General features: G+C 41.1%; 1 protein-coding gene across 1 annotated transcript; it reads left to right on the forward strand.

The window, feature by feature from the left end:
* Positions 1-5: 5 nt before the first annotated feature.
* Positions 6-23,784, forward strand: Rgmb (repulsive guidance molecule family member b; the record flags this gene model as incomplete). Its single annotated transcript, XM_013022016.1, has 3 exons — positions 6-27; positions 5,896-6,404; positions 20,506-23,784. Coding segments are annotated over 3 exons (1,200 nt in total), but the record flags the coding sequence as incomplete, so codon positions are not given.

The raw sequence follows: 23,784 nt of genomic DNA on the forward strand, positions 1-23,784 counted from the left end.
TGCTGAGCCTCGGGCTGCCCCACGCAGGTACGGCGCGCGCGGGGAGGGGGGCGGCCCGGGCTTTGTTCCCCTCCGGTTCGGGCCGCGGGGCGCCCCATCAGGTGGCGTGCAGCGGGCGGGAAAGGTCTGGGGGGCCCTCTCCCCGACTGGCACCTTCGAGAAAGCCGGACCCACGGCCCCGTGCGGGGCACCCGGGGCGCTGGGGCCCGACCGTGCGCCCGGGGCGCTCTCCCTCCCCGCTTCATCTTCCCTCCGCACGCAGCCGAGTAGTGAGTTGGCGGGGGGCTTGTAGCCCCCCGAGACAAACGCTCCGGATGCTTTATTGCCCTCGGTCTTGGTGTTTACCGAAAGTCAGGCGGGGATCGGGTTTCCGCCGCCGCCGCCGCCGCCGCCGCCTCGGAGCGGAGACAAGGAGCCTTGTGCGGCGGCCGCCCTGGAGTCGGGGGGTGGCGGCCAGGCCGAGCAGTTGCACCAGAGGGAGAGATTCCTTCCCCCCAACCCCCTGAGTTTGAACACCCCGAGGTTCGTCGCGAAGTTACTTAAGTTTCAGTTGTAGGTTTTGTCCAAGCTGCTTTGAATTCAGCGCGTGGCCCCTGGGGGGAGGGTAGGGGGGGTGGAACCCGGGTTCGTGACTGGCCGCGTGTTTTAGGGGGCTCCGTGCAGGGGGGTGACAGCGGCCGCCTTCCGGAGGCCGGCGGTCCTGCCTGCAGACGCTGCTCGCAGAGATGTTTTCTTAGGGAAATAAACCTGCCTGTGGGCCCTCTCACAAATAGGCGCTGCTTTTTTTCTTTTTTTTTTTCTTCAGGCGTTTGCCTAGACACGGAATTTTTCCCGAGTGCCAATACTGAAGGAGGAATTATCCCCCATGTTTGAGAACCAGAGCCTTAGATGAGTTTCTTTTTTCTTCAGTCCTTTTTTTTTGACCCAGGTTTGTCTAGAACAGCAGTTGCAAGGCCCAGATTGGGAAAGTCCTTCACTGTGATGCCAGCCAACTTGTGCAGAGAAATTGTTCCTTATTCAGTCATACCAGTCTCACTGAAAATCAGGAAGGTCTTTTAAGGAGTACAGGAAAAGGTGTCATGGAAAGATGGGGCTTCATGTGCTTTGTGTAATTTTGCATTGTGATGTAAAATTGCCGCTGCGTTTTCACCCTGTCATGTGGAGAAATGGACTGAAGTCTTAATAAAAAAAAACTATTAAGTTTTAGAACATGAATGCTTTAGCTTAGTAATCTTAGAAAATAGTATCAATCTGCATGCAATATCTGGAAAAATTATTAATGTACCAACGGATACATTAGTAAGTGTTCTTTGTGGAAGAAAAAAGAATGTGTCCATAATGCAAAAGTGAGTTTTATGAAATGGAAATAGCTAAGTTAGACTGCGAGCTAGCAAGCCCCCATTGGCTGCTTAGATATTGTTTCCCATAATTGTCGTAGCCCTATGATGAGACTGGAATGTGGTTCTTGAAAATTCTTTGCCACCCATGAAAGGCCTAAAGAAGGTTGGTTGCTTAAAGGCTCACAAAATCACCAAATTAAGGCAGCTTAGTTTTTAGATTTGGAACATGAGGCCTTTCTCAGTATTTGTGTGTCGACACTAGTCACTATTCAGGTTAGCACAGAGTCGGTGAGTCTTGATTTCTGTGGACAACTTGTTGGAGTAAAGCAATTAATCTGGTTATAGAAAGAAGGCTCTTTCTGAGAAGTCTCTTTAAAGAGTGGTGCTATTGAGATGCAAGGGTTGTTTCCCAGAGTAGAGAGCCTAGCAAGTGCCCGTTGCAGATGGACTAGCATATGTTTTATGTCTGGATCCATATCATTTGCCTCAGCACCCCATATGGCCCTGCCATTTCACTCAATTCAGCTTCAGCATATCTCATTTCTTTTCTTATAAACTGGTAATTGTGCTGCAAATTCACACATGCAGTCCTGGCATTAAGGAAACTGCCTTGAATGGTGAGGCCTTTTAAGTGTGACTCATTAAAAAATGATGAAATGAAAGCTCTAGAGCCACAAATCCTTTAGCACTTTCAATATCTAGCCTGAAAATACTGTCACAGCAACTATGGATGATCTCCCCTCATACAGAAAAATGTGTAAGTGCAGCTTTCAAATCTTGCCCCTGGGAAATGGCTCTTGCTTATTTACATATGCATACATGTTTTAAATTTTATTTTAAACAAACCTCTGCAGTTTCTGAATAGAGATGTGGTATGGGAGTTACTTGCTTACTTATATACTTCATGGCCTTCTTGGCTACATTCTTGAGATGGTTTCTGCTCTGCATTGTCTTGGCATTTTGACAGACGGCTTACTTTACCGCCTGTAACAGGCAAAGTGTGCATTGTCATTATAAATTCATGAAGCCTGGATATTTCTGGGTGTATGCTACAAATTAGTCATTATCCAGAGCCTGAAATGCAGCTGAAAATGCTGACCCAGAAGCATTTTCTCTCTGGTTAGCCCTCCTCCCTCCAGTCATCTCTTGCTTCAAATGGCTTCTCGAAAAAGAACTAGAGTTCTGTTTTGTGTGTAATTTCTCAGAGCCATCAGCACCTACTTGTTAGGCAAACGGGAAAGCTTGAGAGTGAGGGTGGGGAAGAAAAGAGGAAAAGGAGCTCAGAAGCCAAATTGTGTTTCCCTTTACCTTCTGCACCATTCCATCCTGATTTCCATGCTATTCTTACTTTTGGTATTTTATGACTATTTGAAGTAATTATAAGTAAATGTATGCTAGGATAGATTTTATAGACCATAAAAAGAACAAATAGGCCCTGCAAGTTTAGCGGAAAGTTCTTGCGTGTGCTGTCATTTGTAGTCTAAGAGTTCATTACTGAGTGATCTTGGCCCTGTTTTTGTTTTCTTCTTGCTGTGAATCTGATTTTTTTTTTAAGTAATAGTCCTTTGTTCAGCTGTCAAGAATACTGTTGTTATGCAATTAAATAAAGACATGGCCTATGGTAGAAGGTAAACAAGATTTGAGAAAAGGTGTCACATGCTGGCTCAGAGCAGCTGTGCAATCCTACCAGCTCAAGGCCTTTAACACCATTTGCTGGTTTTCCCATCTGTAAAATGGCTTGTATTGCCTTTTAGGAGGTTTTGACATTGTTTCATTTTTGCTTTTCAGTTAGTTGTTTTGCTTTGTTTTTCACTGAAAATGGTATAATCTGTTGTGGAGAACGGTATCCTGTAAAGATTAGAGCTATTTTTTTTATCAGTTTTGGACCAAGCAAGCATAAAACAGGCCAAATATATGACAGTGGTTTTGTGACTTTTCTAAAATGATTTTTGTAAAATGCTATAAATTTTTAGGTCCAAAACTATTAAAAATTAATTTTGCAACAATCGCCAGTGGCTCACGCCTGTCATCCTAACTACTCAGGAGGCTGAGATTAGAGGATTGTAATTCGTAGCCAACCCTGCTCAGGAAAGTCCATGAGACTCTTATCTGCAATAAACTACTCAGAAAAAGCCAAAAGTGGTGCTGTGGCTCAAGTGGTAGAGTGCTAGTCTTAGCCCAGGCCCAGAGTTCAGGCCCCAGGGCCGGCAAAAAAAAATTAAAAGATAGTAATAATTTTGCTGTTACCTTATATTGCAGTTAAAATGAATGTGAAATCTAGGGTATAATATTTTTCTTGTTTAGTCTTTCAAATGTTTAAATGATAGAGTTGTTATCAGAGTTTGAGCCCCCCCCCCATTCTTCTAAGTAAAGCCAGAAATAGATTGCTGGCTGTTTATTTCAAACTTAAAAGCAGTTTGCTACTAAAAATATTAAAATGTCTTTCTAACACAATATTAGGATTAATGTTTGATAAATTTTTCCAGATGAAGTCCAAAATCTTGATAATATTCTGATATTTATTGAAATACATATACATACATATATGCACATACAAGCATACACATATATGGTACTAAAGATTGAACTCAAGGCCTCATCAGGCAAGTACTGTACTATTTGAACCACATTCAAACAATTATGTATTTAAAAGTAAACCACTAAGCCTGGTGCAAGTGGCTTGCGCCTGTTACCCTAGCTACTCAGGAAGTTGAGATCTGAGGATTGCAATTCAAAGCCCCCAGCAGGAAAATCCCTGAGACTTTTTTTTTTGCAGGGGGGGGGGGTCCAGTCATGGGGCCTGAACTCTGGGCCTGGGCACTATCCCTCAGCTCTTCAGCTCAAGGCTAGCGCTCTACCACTTGAGCCACAGCGTCACTTCTGGCTTTTTTTCCTTTTGCTTATGTGGTGCTGAGGAATCGAACTCAGGGCCTCATGCATGCAAGGCAAGCGCTGTACCACTGAACCACCTTCCCAGCCCTCCCTGAAACTCTTATCTCCAATTAACCACCAGAAAACCAGAAGTGGCTCTGTGGCTCAGGTGGTAGAGTACTCTCCTTGAGCTGAAGAGATGAGGGACAGCACCCAGGGCCAGAGTTCAAGCCCCATGACAAATCAAAAAAATAAAAATAAACCACTAATGTTAGCCAGGAGTGATCCATGCCTGTAATCCTAGTTCTTGGGAGGCTGAGGCAGGAGAATCTGTAATTAAAGCCAGTTTGGGCCTCATGCAGACCATTGCAGAAAAACAACGAATGAGCAAATGCATAATCCACTGGCCTTAAATTTTCTAAGACACTTTATGCTTGGAGGTCACTTTTAGTACCACCTCATTTCTCAAAGGAGAGGCCTAATCCAACTTGAGAAATTAAGAAACTTCTGTAGTTTAAAAGCCTGAAAAGAACTTAGTAAGACAAATATATATGACAGCTCATTCCCGTAAAAATCTGCAGTTGATGATAAAGTATTTCTCTTTCAGTAATTTTATTCCAATTTTGTGAAACAGAATTGTTAAACTGATTGGCAGATATGAGTAATGTAGTGTTCACAGTTCTTGTGATTTCTTTTTCTTGTGTTTTATAAATTGTTATTTGATAGGCTGCTGACAAAAAAAAAAGTTAATTTGAAGGGTTGGTTTTTTGGTTTTGGTTTTTTTTTTTTTCAAAGCATAGGGCGTTGTGCTAGAGGGGTTTGAGGGGAGAAGTAAAGTTGATATATAATTACTAATTCTCTGCTCTATAGATCTCTAATTGCATTTTAAAAATTATGGAGGTCATCATTGATTTTGTATACTTTTTAATGTAGTGCACTTGTAATCTGCTTGAGAGCTGGTATACTGAGGTGACAGCACTGGATGTTTATGAAGAAAAGTAATACAAGTTTTGATCAAATGAATCCATTTTTTTTTTTGTAAGCAGAGAATTGACATTTTTATAGAAACGAGAAAATTGTGACCATGTTTGTTGCTAACATGCCTCAAGGAAGGAAGAATAACTTAGTACTAAGATTTTCGCCCTAATATTCTGATCCTGTAACCTTATGAGTCAAGTAAAATTTTTTTAAATATCTATACTACAATTTAGGATTTTACCCCTTCCCCAAAGGTAAAGGCTTTAATCATAGTTCTTGCAAAGTGCTGCTCTTACAAAGCTTTCCAAAGCAAATTACAGTTTTAAAATCAAAACAAAGTTCATGTCTTCACCTTTGCATTAGTGCAAAAGAATCTTTGTCGAATTCTATAAGTGTAGCAAAATTCATAAAATATTACTATCCCTTGTAATTTTAACCAAGGAACAGTAGACCTGACTCAGATTCATGCATGAAGGCCCATGTTTTGAAGCTTTAAGCTTAACCCACTGCGTGCAGCTTCTCTCACAGTGCCTTAACTTGAGGGACGTGTAAGGATAACACAACCCTATTCCTGAAGGACTCTTAAAATAGGAGTATATGAACTAGAACAGACAGTTCCCAGAGGAGAATGTCAATGTCATTTTCTCATGTAGCTCAGGAAGTTGTGAAGCATTTACACATGTTTGGTTTTTCTTCTTTCCCATAGGTGACTGCCAACAGCCAGCCCAATGCCGAATCCAAAAGTGTACCACAGACTTTGTGTCCCTGACTTCACACCTGAACTCTGCCATTGACGGCTTTGACTCTGAGTTTTGCAAGGCACTGCGTGCCTATGCTGGCTGCACCCAGCGAACTTCAAAAGCCTGCCGTGGCAATCTAGTATACCATTCTGCTGTGTTAGGTATCAGTGACCTCATGAGCCAGAGGAACTGCTCCAAGGATGGACCCACATCTTCTACCAACCCGGAAGTGACCCATGATCCTTGTAATTATCACAGCCACACAGGAGCCAGAGAACACAGGGGAGGGGACCAGATCCCTCCCAACTTCCTTTTCTGTGGCTTGTTTGGAGATCCTCACCTTAGAACTTTCAAGGATCACTTCCAAACATGCAAAGTAGAAGGTGCCTGGCCACTCATTGATAATAATTATCTTTCAGTTCAAGTGACAAATGTACCCGTAGTTCCTGGATCCAGTGCTACTGCTACAAACAAGGCAAGTTTACTTTTTCTTTTTCTTTCTGCGCATGACTTGCAGATGTTCAGTTCTTCAGACAACTTTTGAAATCTATTATAAATGGCCTAGTTTAGAGAAAACTTTGTCTTCTTGGATAGCAATTACAGAGCTAGTAAAAGATTAAATAAAAATTGTTTAGTAGGGAATTTGTTCTAGAATGTGGGTCTAAATTTAAGTGGGCAGTGATATGAAGAGTAAAAAGTAAACATTGAAATGGAGTTCTCCAGGGAGAAAAGGCAAGCTTACTTAATGAAAAAAATGTGTCCCTTTTTTTCAGTAATACCTTTTGAGTGCATATGCGTGTGACTCTTAAGGAACTATGTTCAGATTTATTAGATAACTGAAGTGGGTGATTTGGATAAGGGAAGGTGTCAAGCTTAAGGCAGTGACCCATCAAGAAACATACTTTATTGGGGCTTTAAAAGTTATAGTGAATGGGGGGGGGGGTGTGTGGAGGGAGAGCAGGCCGCAGAGGGGGCGGAGGTGGTCGGAGAGGGAGATGGGAAGGGATGGGAAGGGGAAACAAAGGAAGAGGCAACAATGCTTGATAAGAAACATACTCATTACCTTGCTCATGTAATTGTAACCCCTCTGTATGGTATTTTCACAGTTTAAAAAACAAAAAGTTACAGTGAATGTAATGGCCATGAACCTTGCTTCCCAGTGTCAAACCCATAATGGTGTTTTAGTTATTAACTTCTTACTGACCAAGGAAGTTAAAGACTTGAGTGTTGTGGAACAATGATATATTCACCTCATGCAATGTCATGGCTGCAGGTTAACAGTTTAAATCAGAAGCTAAGGGAAGAACTGGCAAAATTGAGTCATACTTGCCTGCCTGCCACCCAGTGTCTGTAGTCCATGTTTGTCAGTATCAAAGAAGCTGATAATGTACAGAGATGCTTGACACCAACTTCAGTGCACCATTGTCTTAGCAGACGTAGTTGGAGAGGTTTCTAGCTGCTGATTTAATTTAGTGCTGATTTAATCATTATTAGATAAAATCATGATTTCTATTAAAATAGTGTTCTAAGTAAACCACTCTCTTCCCTTTCTTCCCCAGCCATAAAACTGCACACAGACCATCTCATCTTACTTTAATTTCCTAAGTATACTATACCTTAAGTTGGGTTAGATTGAAATACAGTTGACAAGGATCATGCTTTTAAAATCCTTAAGACTATTCTTTGGATTCCAGGTCACCTTTCCTTATCTTAAAATGCATGGCATATTGTCTTAAATGAATTTAAACATTATTTTATGTGGCATTTTGTGCGACAGAAGGATTTTATAACACTTTAGGAGATACCTGGAGACTCCTAGAGATGTCACAAATCTAAAAGTAGAAGTCATTGCTCTGAACAAAGATGACATGCACATTGGTCCAGACATCTTAGGGGATCTCCAAACTCTTTATCTTTTAACTCCCAGTAAAAGCTCAAGTTTACCTTTTGCCTTACCAAACTCTGCAACTTACTTTTCTTCCTATGGTTTTTATATGTAAGCAAGTATTTTTTCATAGCTCTATCTCACATTATTTACTCTAAATCGTATTATGAAAATACACCATTGTGAGGTTATAAGATAGATCATAACCAAAATCTATTGTTGCTGAAGATCTGCGGGGCATCTAAAAACCTGAGAATAATCATTGCAAATTGTCTTGGGAATGGGAAAGTTATCAGCAGTTGTTCAAATAATTAAGGACTTGGAAGGATCACTTCAGATTAAGATTACAGAGACTAATGAGAGCTGGTGCATTTGGAAATAGTATTTTCCATGCCTTCCTTCCAATCACATGTCACTTCTTTTTGTCATTTGACTCGAAAGTTCTGTACATTTTACTGATGATGGTGAAAATATTTGAGGGACACCCAGTAACCTTGTACAATATTATATCAGTGGAACAATGCACACCAAGGTACTTAAAATGATTTCATTGCAACAAATGAGAGTATAATTTTGTATTAGCCTTTTATTTGGCAACTAACAAAGGTTTTACCCATTTCAAAAAAGAAGAGGGGAAAAAAAAACCTGGTCTATTGGCCTGAATTCAAGAAGGCAAGGAGAGTGTGTGGCTGTTTAATTACACTGTTCGAAAGTATTTTGACACATCTGGTGACCATGTTGTATCAGAGGCAAATTGCTGAATGGCTTCAGGACCTCTCATAGTTGTTGGGAGTTTTTCATTATTGTTTTCTGCCCCTTTCTTTCTCTTAAGTCTCTCCAGGGCCCTATAAGCATCTGAAAGGTTACTCTTGATGGTCTGTCTCAAAGTTGGTATGGTACATGCTGGTGAAACTAAGCAAAGGTCTAAAAATCTATAATACACTCTTACCTACCCAGGGTCAAATAAACACTTTAATAACTATTACGCATGTTAAGAAGAAATAGCATATGAGGTAAAAAGCATGTCTTACAAAATAAGTTCTAAACAAGATCTGATTTTTCCCTTGGGTGTACTGTGTATAGTATACACATGTATTTCAAAAGGATTTTTTCATGTGAGTCCCAGCTTGTGTTAGACTTTTTGTCACAGTGACAAATACCTGGAAGAAACAGTTTAAAGAGGAAAAATTGTTTCAGAGGTTTCAGTCTAAGATTGATTAAAGCAGTGGCTTTAGGTAGAGTCAAGGCAGAATATCTTGGCAACAGAAGTACATGGCAAAGTCTTGTCATAATATGATGGACAGAAAGCAGAGAGAAAGGCCAGAGACAAGGTTCTGTTTCTACCGTGTGCCCCTCCCTCTACCTACTTCCTCCAACTGGGCCCTACCTACTTCTGTCCCCTCCCTGTAATGCTATCATACATTGATAGGACAGGGCCCTCAACAATCCATTCACCTCTCAATGATTAAATCCATCATCAGGAAGTAACATGTCAAAAAGTTTTCTGGGGAGTGAGAGGTGGGCTGTAAGGATGAGGCAAGATACTTCCCCTAACCATAACACAACTTTACTGAAAACAAGCACATACATAAAGCAGTATTGAATAACCAGTATGGTACATTGCAGATATTAAAGCATCCTTATGTGGCCAACGATGCATTGTAGATACTAAAGCATCCTTGTATGGCCAAGTATTTTATCTGAACAAGTGTTGGCTGGCCAGGTTTTGTAGTGGTAGTATTTTATTTAAATACCCATTCATTTCATTGCTTTCATCTGTATACTGAAGCATAAGATCCAAGGTATTTTGCCGTGTCTGGTCACAAACGCAGCTCAGTTCTGGGAGCCTGATTTCTTAAGCCATTTTTAAACTTCACTTAGTGAGGGCTTCCTGTTCCCAAAGCACTCCCCTTTCCTTCATCAGAAGTACACACACACAATCTAAGAAACAGAATGAAAGAACATGAAGTTATCTGTATTTTAAAGGTTGTAAGGGAAGCCTTTTTTCCACGTGATAAACAATGATTTTTATTAAATGGTGATTTTTAAAAGCACATCAGCCTTCAGTCTGGTGTTGCTTCAACTCCCCTTGTCCACTGACCTCTGCCCACTTCCCTGGGAAGGTAGGGCTTATTTTACTAGCACTCATGGTATGTGCAGGTATGCTTTTTCAGGGCCACTGTTTTTCTTTATGCCATCCACTACCCTGCTTGTTCTCATGCTCTCTGGAGAATCTGTACCAGTTGGCCAGCTTGAGTAGACGTGTTCGTGAAGAGGAAGCCAGGGCAGGTTTTTCATCTCTCCACCCCAAGGCTGCCAGGGTTTCTGGCACACCTACACACCTTGGCTGAGATCCACATCAGCTCTGGGCCATCTTCCCCATCTTGGCTGAGAGAGGCAGCTGCAGGCATGCAGGTAACTGAGGGAGAGTTGAAATGAGAGGGACAAGCTTAGATCTGGCAGAGTTAGTTATCTACAGTGGGAGAAAGAGCAATTTTTCTTGTTGGGCGGGAGAAGGTATCCCACAGACACATGTGAATAAATCCCTTGTGTCTCAACGTATACCACAGGAACTAGCTCATCTGTGGAGATGTTTGGCTTCTCTCATTCTCTTTCACATTCTTTGCTGCCCTCCCAGAATCAACTCTAGTTTATTCTGTTTATCTGTGAATGTCTACATAAACAAAGTTGCTCTATGAGAATCAGCCATAATCAGAGAAAGCAATTGGGAAGTAAATTCTTTATTCTATGGAAATGATTTTGTACTTTATAAATGAATTCCTAGTAGCATATATTAAAATCAATAGAACCAGGATTTATCTCAGTTGTACAAATTTGCATAGCATGAATGAATACCAGGTTACATTTTAAAATTTTTAAATCATCTACATTCTTTCTACTCTCCATCATTGAAACAAAATAAGAAGTAGAGGAATTGATTGGAACAACATCAGGCCTTATTCCAGATCTTCTATGTATTTTACTGTGCTTCTTCCTTGAAAAAGAAGAGGAAAAAGAGTTTTCCCTAAGGCAATGTGAATTTGGAGAGTGAGTGTGCTCTTTGTGCTTGACCAAACCAGATGACTGTTGGCCTAGTAAGTGGACATGCTGGGGTGTTTTGAATGTTCTTGCCCCTGCCATCATCTGCCAGCTCCTGATAATCCCATGGGTAGTACTCAGTGCCTGTCAGAAGCAGTAGGCCCTAATGGGCACATCAGGAGTGTTTATGTATTTTCTATTTCTGTAATAATCCCTTAGTCTCAAATTCTACAGATACTTTCTCAGAAGTTCCTTACACTTTCAGTAGAGATGTAGAGAAACAGCATGTTTATGGTTTAATACCTTACTCAATTTCTATATAACAGTTCGCCATTGAAATGAAATATCTGCCTGTTTATAGGCTCCTAGATCATGAGGTGTGTCCACTTTTCTGTACTGATTGACCCTTAGTGTGTTTATATTTTTTCTACAACAGCATATGGGCCTGTTAATCAGTGTTCTGGATCGTTTTCTGTTGGTTACAAAATCAGAGCCAGACATGCCTGCATTGCAAAGGCTTTCAACTGTCATTTAAGCATATCTCTGGATCAAGGTTTGGAAATCTGTCCTCTGTTGACCTCAAACCTAGTAGTTTTTGGAGCCAAGATTTTATAACCCATTATGTTTTTAGTATGTCTGCAAAGACTATGTGTGCTACGGATTAGTGATTCCTATTAGCTTTATAGACTAAGATGTTCCTTCCTCCCATTGGCAGAATTGTAGTTGCAAGGTACGGACATTACTGTTCTTGTATGTGACAGTGTTGTGGAGGTTAGGGAGAATGACATTTTCTTTGAGAATATATAGAGAAATCGTTTTTCTTCCAGATACACTGTCTTATAGATACATTTGTAAATAATCCTTATAACTGTCAAATTTCTTACTTGTTTTTAGGAAAATGTGTGTTTTACAGGTAATTCTTGCTTTTGGGGATGTATTACTTAAAATTTTCCTAACTTTATATCGTGATGTTAATAAAGTTGGTTGAGGCATACTGGGAACCAGTGAGAAAATGCCCTTCTCAGTCTAATCAAGTGTCCCATAAGTGTGTGATTCATTTCGTGATCTGCAGCCCTAAGTATTAAAGGAACCACTGTGTGGGAGACATGGAGTGACTGTAGCCTCTGCTTCAGTCTAAGCACGTAAATTTGCAAGAATCAGTAGAAAAGTATGGATCTGTATATTTACTCAGAGGTTTACTGAGTATCCTTGTAGTGGGCTGATTCCAAGAGATTATTTAGCAAGTTGACATGAGTGTCATGAACAGGAAGGAGAATAGGCCAGAGAGATCAGCTACAGGTTAGCTCACATGATTTCCCAGGGCATACCCCTTCCTAAGTTGGCTGCTTTTCCAAGGGACAGTTTTTACTCCTGGGACTTGGCATAGTTTTTTTTTTTTTTTTTCATTTTACGCAGTCAAGATGGCCCCTCATGTTTATCTTCCTTTATGTTGATAATTATCTGTTGTAATCATTTTTCAGGGACCCATCTCATTGTTTAAACCCTCAGGGAACCAAACTATACATGCCTTTTTCACCTTATTTTAGAAACAGTTCTGATATATTAAAGAATGGATTTTAGAAGCATAGAACTCAGCTATAATTTCCGGAGCCAGTGTTCTCATTTGTCCTTTCCTGTTGCCTATAAGGCTCTTGTTTGTACTGGATTATAAGATCATAGTATCAGGAACTACACCACTTTATAATAGTTTCAATAAAGTGCCTGGAAGTAAAAAGATTTCCAAGTACTTGTGGTGAAAGAAATCAAGGAAAGGAGAAATTATTAGCTAGATAATAAACCTGTAAGTGTGAAAGATCATTCATTTTGTAAGATGTATTGGCCCACTTTGGTTATTTCTGCTATACTGTTCACACAGGTATATCTTTATGCTTTCCATGTGCTTTTAAATACTTTAGATAAGCCAGGTGCTGGTGACTCACACCTGTAATCCCAGCTATTCAGGAGGCTGAGATCTAAGGATCACACACAGTTCAAGGGCAAGAAGGTCTGTGAGACTCTTGTCTCCAATTAACTAGCAGAAAACCTGACATGGTGCTGTGCCTCAAAGTGGGAACATTAGCCTTGAGCAAAAGAGCTCAGGAAGAGTACCCAATCCAAAAAAATAGTAATACTTTAGGTAAGAAGTCAGTTACCATCTTTGTAATCTCCCTAACAGTGCCACTGCTTCTTCCCAGATGTGGTTTGGAAGGAGGAAGAATCCTTCAGAATCCTCCATTTGTAAGTGAAATTAACCAAAGGTCTGTCCAAGCTAGGCAGGATTCCATGAGGGTGTGGTGGGCCTTTGCTGCTTTAAAACAAATCCACACTCCTCCATACTTTAAACCAGAGGCAGGAAGCCAAGTCTGATACACAGCTGAGAGTCAGAACTTGTTTTTCTGTCACATGTCCAAATGTATCTCTCTGCCTGGTTAAGTTTTCTTTGAGTCAACATTTTGAGGGAAAGGGGCAAGAAGGAAACACTGGATAGTGGGGACTTTTTTTTGTTGGCTTCCATTAATGCTAACCAAACAATTTCTGCCTCTGTGGAATGTGGCATGTAAAAGGAGTTACCTACAGTGTTGAACAATGAAAACTGCTACCTTACCCATTTTGTCTTTATTTGTTTTAACTGTAGTAGAACTTGCTCTTCCACTGTTTTAAATTTTGTGTTCTCATGCGTGGAGTCACCTAAGGACTTTGAAACTCTTCAGGTTTTAAGTATTAAGTAATAAGAGTAGCTAACACACATCTAAAATGCAAGCTAGTAATGGGACAGCCTTGCAGTAAACACCTGGTACTGTTGGATCAAGACAACTCAAGTGAAACTGCTTCTGTGGATAGTAGAGGAGAGGTGTGTGTGTGTGTGTGTGAGAGAGAGAGCTAGAACTCAGGACCCCCTACTACTTGCGCACCTCAGCTCAGAGAAGGGAATTCTTTTTTATGCTCCACTTAGCAGGTTATTGCAAGAGTTTTGAGCCAAAAGAACATTTATCTTAATTCTGATGGAGTTGTTTCATGTCGGAACATAGTATGTGCACTGTGGATTGAGTTGATATGACATCATTAACTACTTCTCATCTGCTGTGTGGTGATTGTAGAGACTAGGGAAGGGGAGTTTCATCTTTCCACTCAAGGTATGTGCACATTCATTTACATACATGAGGTACTGCCAAGAGAAAATGTCATGGTGAGTAGCATTCCAGTTAGCTGGCGTTTTGAAATGCGTCGTCACTGCTTCTAACCTCATTCCTGAGTTCCCAAAGAGCCTGTTTTGTTGTTCTTGGTGGTAGTGACTGCTTGGTTGATTGGGTAGTTGTTTGGATTTTTTGTTGCTCCTTCCACCTTTCTGTGACCCCCACTTTTTTTTAGGGGGAAGGGCCTGAATTGAATGTAGAAGTGACCAGGTCTGTGTGTACTGTAAGGCCTTCACAGCCTTTTATTTGGTTATGTACTTCCTTGTGCTGAGCAGCGATCGAAAGGGTGATGGTTTCCCTCCCATCAATTTGGGGAATAACAGTGATGAGCCTAGGCCTGGAGCATTTGCCTAAGGTTCCAACAAAGCTCCAGCTCAGTGTCTCTGCCCCCCACTTCCATCAGGAGGGGATACCTGGAGGCAAGAGCTGCTGGGGCAGATTCTGGCATGCTGAGAGTTACTGCCAACAGCTCAGACTCTCAACATTGAGAAATGCTTCTGGCCTCTAGTCTGAAAGGCTGGGGCAGCCTTGGCTTACAATAGTGTCTACACGTGCTTGCTTACCTTCACCTGTAGAAGCACCGTGACTTCCTACGTGTTACAGCCTCCTTACAGTGCAAAGTCTAAACCTATCTATCAGACAAGCCGAGGAAGAATTCCTTTTGGAATTGTTACAATAGCCAAGACTTACAAACCTGAAGACCCTTTCTCCTCAAGCTTAACACAGGACTGTAGCCAATTTCCCTGCCTCTTGTTTTAAGTGTATAGAAATTATTCCTGAAAGTTGTCAGTGCTTGTGTGCCTGTCCCTTTCATTGTCATTCCTAGACCAGCTTCTTCACTCTTGGTGTTCTTTCTAGCCAATGAGCTCCATGCTTCACTGGACCACCCTAGCAGCCTTTAGCTGTGGGTGTCCTTACCCTTTGGTTTAGCGGCTGCTTCCTCCATTTGCTGCCAAGTACCCCTCCAGCAGTCAAGGCAGCCCCTGTTCCTGCATGTATTTATTACCTAGGGCAACACTGAAGAATTAAGTATGATCATTCCATTTCCTTGGATCTTATAAGTGCTCTGAGAAGAGATCACTGTGGAAACAGTCTTAAGGGTTGAGAAACCCATGTAGTTGGTATCTGTTTTGAAGGTAGATTTCTTAATTTCATTTAAGCCCTAAAAGAAGTCTAGGGTAGACATATGTACTCTTAGTATCTTCTCCAGTAAAAGTATTTAATACCTTGTACTGTTTATGAATCTTTAAGTTTCTGTATGTCAGATATTTGATATGTAGGCTTAATACTAACTGTAAAATTATATTCTGGCATATTGAATTCACAGATTCCTCACATATGTCTTCCTTAATTGTTTAGAAAAAATGCCAATAACCTCACATATTTCCAGCTCAGTATATTTTTTCGTTGTTTTGTTAAATTTGGTACATGTGAAAAAAAAAAGCCCTCTGGGTTTTGCATGGAATTATTTAGACAGAAAGTCATTCTAAATAAATGTGTGTGGTTGGTATTTTTCTCCCTGCCCCACAAAAGGACGAGAGGCAGACGTCTCCTCCCCATTTTTTATGTAACCAAAGCAGACTTGCCTCCCTGCCGCTGCATCTGACATCCACTGTCCACTTAGGAGGACCAGGGAGACAACCGAGAAAGGTTCTTTCTAGGGACTCTGTTTCCTCTGGGGGCTTTAGCAGCTTCCTAGTCACTCATTTCTCAACTCTCAGAAAAAACAACCATCCAAAGTAAAATTTAATTGTGTTAGGGATAGAGATAAAGCCTGCATATTTCTTTTTCTTCTCTGAGGTTTATACTTTTGTTAGAATGGTTTTGATGTTCTTTTTAGAGGACTGCTTGTCAAGGCTGTACATTACATTTATGTGTAAGACCCAAGAACAGTCTTAAACTTGTAGTTAGAATCTACTGGGTTTCTTTGGGTTTTTGTTGGTTGGTTGGTTGGTTTGGGGCTTGTACTCTGGGCCTGAGCTTTTTTGCTCAGGACACTCTACCACTTTGAACCACAACTCTACTTCTGGTTGGTGGTCTATTGGAGATAAGAGTCTCATGGACTTTCTTGTCTGGGCTGTTCCAGATCTCAGTCTCCTGAGTAGCTAGGATGACAGGTGTGATCCATCAGCACCCAGCTGAATCTACTGTTGTTGTTTTTAAATATATATATATATACATATATATAATTTCACTCAGAAATGACAATATAAACATATAAGCTAATTATATAAAATAAAATGTATTTTAACTTCACATAAGCAAAATTTTAACTAGGTTTATATTAAAATTCTATCTATAGTTCAAGCTAATTTGTATTTACTGTAGTTTTCAGTCCCATCCTAACCCACAAGCTGTTTGGTTTCTCATTCTAAAGTTCAGTTTTGATATTTGAAGATTCTACAAAGGTCCTTGTACTTTCAGTGCTAACTGGTCTGATTAAACACTGATAAATGTTCCCTCCAAAATATATGCATGCTAATTAATACAAATCCTTTGGAGAATTCTTTACTATCAACCATTGTGCAGACTGGATTCAGTGACTCACACTTGTAATGTGAGCTGAAGAGGCCAAGGTTGTGAGGATCACGGTTCAAAGCTGTAACTTAGGGGAAAATGTTACTGAAACCTCTATCTCAACAAATAGGCCATCTGCAGTAGTGCATCTTCTGTAAGCTTAGCTATTCAGAAGCATAAGGAGGAGGATAGTGGTCCACCAAACTAGACAAAAAGCACAAGACCTCATCTGAAGATAACCTAAAGCTGGAGGTGTGGCTCAAGTAGTAAACATATGCCTCTAAGTGCAAGGCCCTAGGTTCAAACCCCCCATCTTTCTTCCCCAAATACCCTGTATGCAGTATTTTGCAAGGCTGTTAGGATAAGGAAAGAGATCTCTGTATTTCATGGAGAGGTAGTGGGTACTTCATGGGGTACTTCATTTTCACATAATGTACTTTCGTTTGTTTGCCAGTGGAAAGGAGAAGCAGGTGCCTCTTAATTTTGATCTTTCACAACAAACCTTAAGGTATTCTGCCTCTTGTGTGGAAAGGTTGATTTGTAGCTGCTGTCTTTTTCCTCCTAATAGACCTTGTGGGTGGCAAAGATCTCAAGGAATGAAACATTAAAAATGAATGAGAAGAACTAGAGTAGTTTCTGTAAGGTGGGGTGGAGAAGGGCTGAAGGGGGAGGCTTAACAAAAGGCATTGATGTTTTAAATGCACAGAAATGCCATCTATCAATAATAAATGGTGTGGCATAGAACAGATGTGCCAAATTGAGTTATTACAGTATATGGATTAGTTCTTGGAGGGTGGGTGAACCGCAGAACTGATTATTTTAAATTTTTAAATGTTGTATGAAAGCTTTAGAATACAATTTGGAATTTTTTTTTAATATTGCTGTGATGGCTGCTATTTGGAAATAGAAAATGTTTGGAATTTCTAAACCTTCCAAACATCCAATTAAATTTTAAATGTTTTTGAAGTAAGAACTTTTAAGAGCGAACGAATCTTAACTTTCTAAGAGGAAGCTGGTCTGAAAATGAATTTCTTGCTCTTCACAGCTGAGTGCTTGCTTTTTATGAGCTTGTATTGTAATTGTTCTGAGGAATGAAATTCTGTTACCAAACTCAAGTCATATGCAACTATTACCAGACTTTTTTACATTTACATTGATGATATATCCAGATACTTGTTCGGTACCTCTTAATTTAAACTACAGAGGTGATCTCAGGAAAACTGGCTCATGTTTTGGGATCAATTCATCGCCTCAGCTTGTTGATTCAGAAGATAATTCTATGCAGATGCTTTGTGTGAGAATTCTCTCACTCAATAGGACAAAGAAAAGGAACATCAAGAGAAGTATTGCCATAATGCTCTCATTGAGAAAAACACTACTAGCAAAATGGAAAGACACCAAAATCTGAAGTAAATTATTTTAGAAGTGCAGATGCTAGAGAAGCAGTCAGGCCTTTCTTCATGTGATATTCTCGGTAGTGTGGTATTTTAGGTAGGGTCAAAGGCATAGCAGAGGACACAAACCTGAGGTGCTTGAAAGGACTCTTGTGGGATTCCTGAGTTGAAATGGGTGTGCTTAATGAAAAAAACACAGGCGTGGTTTGACATCCAGAACTATTTCACTCATCTTACTATTGATTTAGATTGTCCTTTTGGAAACTTGTTTGGAATTGGGTATCTCTGCTTTGTCCTAACAGAAGCAAATCGTCTTTGTTGAAGTGCTGGTTCTTGCAAATAATGCTGAGTTGGTTAAACTAATAGTTGTTGTAGAATTTATTCAACCTTTGAGTGTGTTATGGTTGAGGATAGTGACTATATAAAAAGTCCATGACTATTTTTATCACCTCTATTGCTAACCTTCACCCTCAAGGTGTAGAATTTACTTGAGGTAATCTTTTTCACTTGCAACAGATCCTAGTGTGCCTAAGAAAGAGAGAAGGAAGAAAGGGAGAAAGGGAGGGAGGGAGGGAAAGAAAAGTACTTGTCAAACTGATTTTAGAACCACCAAATAAATCTGTTTTATAGTCCCATTAGATATCTAGCTCAAAACCCCATTTACTCTGGAAAGTACTATGGTTGGATGCACAGCAAATTTCCTGAAATCTCTAGTTCACCTCCTTTGAGTTGTTAAGATGATGTTGAAATATGAGAAGGCTGGTAGTGAAATCAAATTGTGACTAAGTAATTAGGAAGAGAGAAAGCCCAGCATTCTCTCATAGCACATTGTCTGGCTTTTAGTTGCAGCTGCAAACAACGGATATGAGTTTAACCAGTTGTTACAGTGCAGCTGGTTCAGATCTGGCTCTAAAACTGGCTGAAGTAAAATGAAATGGCTGGAAAATTCCAGTCAAGTAGCACCAGTGGGAACATGTGGAATTAAATAGTGTGAGCAAATGCTGGCTGAGCTGGAGAAAGCCTTCAGACATAAACTTGACGGTGGTAGAAAGGACTTGGGAGGTGGCGCGGGGGGGGGGGGGGGGGGGGGAAGGGGAAGAACAATAGTCATCTATTCATAATCTGAAGGTAGTATGTAAATAAGGGGGGGGGGGGGGGGCATTTTCTGGCATTTTTTAACAAGAGTCTATTGTGATTAGTTCCTAGCCAGAGCTGGAAGGGTGTTTGCACCAATATCTATCTGCCTTCCTTCTTGACTGAAGTCACCTGATCACTTTGCAAAAGGAAGAAGGAAGAAGCTGTTTTCCTCAGTTACCAAGTACAGCCCAGCCCTTTCCCTCTCTGTGTGACCCTGAAACCCCTGTCTTCCTCATTTCCTTTCTCCCCCCACCATGTTGTACACAAAGGTGTCTGAAGGTTCAAGTGTTTTTTGGTTTGGGTTTCTTTGTTGTGGTGGTGGTTGATTAAATAGTTGTTCCAGTTAAAGAATTCTACAGGGGAAAAAAGGAGTTTGCTGCAGTGAAGCCTTTATGTTTTCTGGGAGACTTTTTCATTCCCTTGGGGCTGTGAGGTATTGAGAGTTGATAGGGGAGCTGCTAGAGGAGTTGAAGGACCCTGCTGCTGTTTGAAGAAAACATTTGCTGTAACTAGGTTTGGAGTCTTTGGTCTCTGCCAACGCTTGGGAGCTGTATTTGCCAAATGATTTCCATGTCACAGGGATTAGCTGGTAATGTGAAACGTTTGATTAAGGGCTTAAGAGAAATCTTTCCTGAGTCACATGATTGGTAGCTGTTGCTGACACTCCCCCCACCCCAACTCTCCTTCATTGCTCAATATTGATACTGTTCATAGTGATGAATGGATATATATGGGGCTAGGCTAGTGAGGAGTCTTCACAGAAAGCAACTTTCCAGCCAAGATAATGTTCCCTAAGTCTTTCAGGTTCCTTTTGGGTTTCTATGTAACTTAGAAAGGAAGCCAGAGCCATGGCTTCTGCATTTGGGGAAGGAGACAGAAATTCAGAATAAAGCCAGGTGCCGGTGGCCCGTACCTGTAATCCTAGCTACTAAGGAGGCTGAGATCTGAGGGTGATGGTTCAAAGCCAGCCTGGGCAGAAAAGTCTGTGAGACTCTTACCTCCAACAAACCGCCAGAAAACCAGAAGTGTTGCCGTGGTTCAAGTTGTACAGCGCTAGCCTTGAGATAAAAGCTGAGGGATAGCGCCCAGGCCCAGAGTTCAAGCCCCACAACCAATAAAAAAAGAAATTAAAAAAGAAGAAAAGAAATGCTTGTATCCCAATAACAACAACACTGATGTTTCTCTGTCTTTGGAAAGGGAGTTCGTTTTTGTTCATGTTTTTTTACTGATTCACATTCCCTGGATACATGTTAAATTTACATTCTGAACACACGGGACTTTCTATTTTCACCATTTATTTGTGAAGCAGCACTTTTTGAGTTGAAGTTGGAGATTCTGTCTCCAGCCATTCAACTCCGAATGGAGTTCTTCCTTCCCATGTGTTTAAACTTGCCCGTGTTTCTCCCACAGATCACCATCATCTTCAAAGCGCACCATGAGTGTACTGACCAGAAAGTGTACCAAGCTGTGACAGACGACCTGCCAGCTGCCTTTGTGGATGGCACCACCAGTGGTGGGGATGGCGAAACCAAGAGCCTCCATATCGTAGAGAGGGAGAGCGGGCGGTACGTGGAGATGCACGCCCGTTACATAGGCACCACCGTGTTTGTAAGACAGCTGGGTCGTTATCTGACCCTTGCCATTCGAATGCCAGAGGAGCTGGCCATGTCCTATGAGGAAAGCCAGGACCTGCAGTTGTGTGTGAACGGTTGCCCTCTGAGCGAGCGCATTGATGACGGGCAGGGCCAGGTGTCTGCCATCATAGGGCACAGTCTGCCTCACACCTCCTTGGTGCAAGCCTGGCCAGGTTACACACTGGAAACTGCCAACTCTCAGTGTCATGAGAAGATGCCTGTGAAGGACATCTACTTCCAGTCCTGTGTCTTTGACCTGCTCACCACCGGTGATGCCAACTTCACTGCCGCAGCCCACAGTGCCTTGGAGGACGTGGAGGCGCTGCACCCGAGGAAGGAACGCTGGCACATCTTCCCCAGCAGCAGCAACGGGACTCCGCGCAGAGGCAGCAGCCCGCCTGGCAGCCTGGGACTCACATGCCTCATCCTTCTCGTGTTTTTGTAGGGTTGGTCGTCGGTTTTTGTTTTGGTTTTGTTGTTGTGGTTGTTTTTATCTATAACAAAGTTTTAAAATATATATTGTCATAATATATTGAGTGAAAGAGTATATATGTATATACCATGTATATGACAGGATGTTTGTCCTGGACACCACCAGATTGTACATAGGCGTTTGGCTGTTTTCACATAACGTTGGATGTAGTGTTCTTTTGCTTGTATCAATTTTGTTTTGCAGTTTTGTGAAATGTTTTATAATGTCCCTGCCTAGGGACCTGTTAGAAAGCACTTTATTTTTTATATATTAAATATTTATGTGTGTACCTGGTTACTATGTATACTACACATACAAAGACACCATACACAGCATTCCCTTTGCAGGTGACCAGTTGTTTGTAGCTATTCTGGCTGTTCCCCATTGCCCTTCCCATTGCTACTGATCTGTCACCAGCCACGTCCTGGTGGAGTGGCCTCCTTCCCTCTGAAGGGCGTCTTTACCCCTTCTGCCCTCTCGAGAGGACAGTTATCTCTTCCACTGTAAGTGCTTTTGACTCTCACACACTGAGCCCCATAAGGAGTCCTCTTAACAGCTGTCTCTTTTTCAGAATGCAGAAGGATGTCACTGCAATCTTTGCTCCTCTCGATGCTGCTTGTCCATATGAACACCCATGGTATTTCAGGTTGACGCATCTGAAACCACTATTACTGTAGGAATAAAAAGGTCTGGTGATGGCAATGTGATAGGGTAAATACCAGGCTTCTTGTCAACTTCAGTAGAGCTCTTAGACTTTATTTCCCTCTGTGCCCTGGCTTAAATTGTAACTTTTTTCTCTTTTAACTACTCATCATTAAACAAAACAGGAAATCATACATTTACTAATGGAACCATGCCTTGTTTTTGCCACTGTAATTCATGGAGGCCCATATGTGCTTCATTTTTTTTCTTTGGCTATTTGGGCCTCAAGCACCATTGCGTGTGTCCACCCCCAGGAAGCCCTTCTCAACCAAGGACTGGACTCTGCTAGTTTTTCTGATATGGAGGCCCAGACCTTATCACAAAGCTCTCCAGTCTTCCTTGCATTTCCCTCTCTTGTCTTCCTCACAGTCCTCGGCCTGTGTCTATGCATCATGACATAGTAGAGCACTTAGGACAGAAAATCTTCCTTGACCTGACTTGGTGAGCACTTAACTGTGCATGCTCACTAGTCCTGGTGTTCTTGCTGAATATTGCGTGTCCCAAATAGTTTTTCCCTCCTTAGATTTCTCCCTCTTAACCGTAATTGGATATCAGTTGTTTAGGTTGTTTAGTGAAATCCCTCAGAAGTAAAATGATCTTGATTTTTCACATCCATTGCTGACGTCCCTTGCAAAAGGGAAATAACAAGAAAAGGAAGCGAGAATAACAAAGTTAACTTCAGAATAGGTAGGCTTAGGTTGTGACATCTAAATGTAAATGTTCAGCTTGAAAAGGTGATGCAATTTGTACTTTTCATAATTTTAGCTTAATGTAGACCAAAATAATGTTTTCATTTTGGCTCATCCATGCCTTTTGCCTATTGACCAGTGGCACTGGCAGAAGCCCAGGCTGGCAGCAAAGAAATCTGTCATTTTATGACATTCTACTTCACATACCAGTACAAAATTCACTGGTGGAATTGTGAGTTCATCTCAAGGTCCAAGCCTCTGTGATGATGGTAGAATAATCTTAGCCAGCTTGGTAGAAAAAAATGAAGGCACCCTGATTCTTACTCTGAAAAGGTTCAACTCCAAAGAGGTGGAACTTAACTCTGAAATATCCTTTAAAATCCTATTACGGAAGCTAGATTAGGACTCACCTACCATGAGCTGTGAACCATAGCTGCCTTTATTCACCGGTAGAGCCACGTGCCAAGTTCAGAAGCCGTCGTGAGCTAGCAGCTTTGTCTCATAACTGAGTAAAATAGGAGGGAAAATATAGAGGATAATTTTAGCCACTGTATGTGTACAAATTGTGTAAAAGAAGTAAAATCAATGATAGACTTTTCTATGTCCTTTTCAGAGTGAACCAAACAACCCCCTCTCATAGTTGGGAAAACAAAACTGGGTTGTATTGTGTGTCCTTTAACTGGAAAATGCATAAAGAGCACCATGCATTGCTAGCATTAGTGGCAATCTGCTGACTTGATTCTCCCTTTATCATTGTCTTTGTAAAAAACGTTTCAGTCCCCAAGATAACTTGGAGATACAAGCCTTTCTCAAGATAAGGACTGGGTTTGGTTTTTGTAGGTCCTAGAGAAAATGTTGTGTACGTGTTGTTCCAGGATACCCTTCTTAACCAAGATAATGGCAACACGTGGATAGGCTGTAGCTGTTAACGAGTCTCCCAGGAGAGCTTAAAGCATGGGGGAAACACTGGGTTTTGCAGATGCTCCACAGGGCTGTCTTTAAAAGACTCAAAATTTTTGTCCTCCATTGTGCTTGAAAACCCCTCTTTACCCCAGTGTGTTGAGTCTTTAGAAAGAAATCTTTAGATGTGGTTCATAGGAATATGAATAAGTATCTGTAAGACAGTGTGCAGTGTGTAAATACTTTAAATTATTATACTAGAAAAATAAAAGTTACCTACCATGCTGTGGAA

Source organism: Dipodomys ordii, unplaced genomic scaffold, assembly GCF_000151885.1.
Source record: "Dipodomys ordii isolate 6190 unplaced genomic scaffold, Dord_2.0 Scaffold59, whole genome shotgun sequence".
In the NCBI taxonomy this organism is placed as follows: domain Eukaryota; kingdom Metazoa; phylum Chordata; class Mammalia; order Rodentia; family Heteromyidae; genus Dipodomys; species Dipodomys ordii.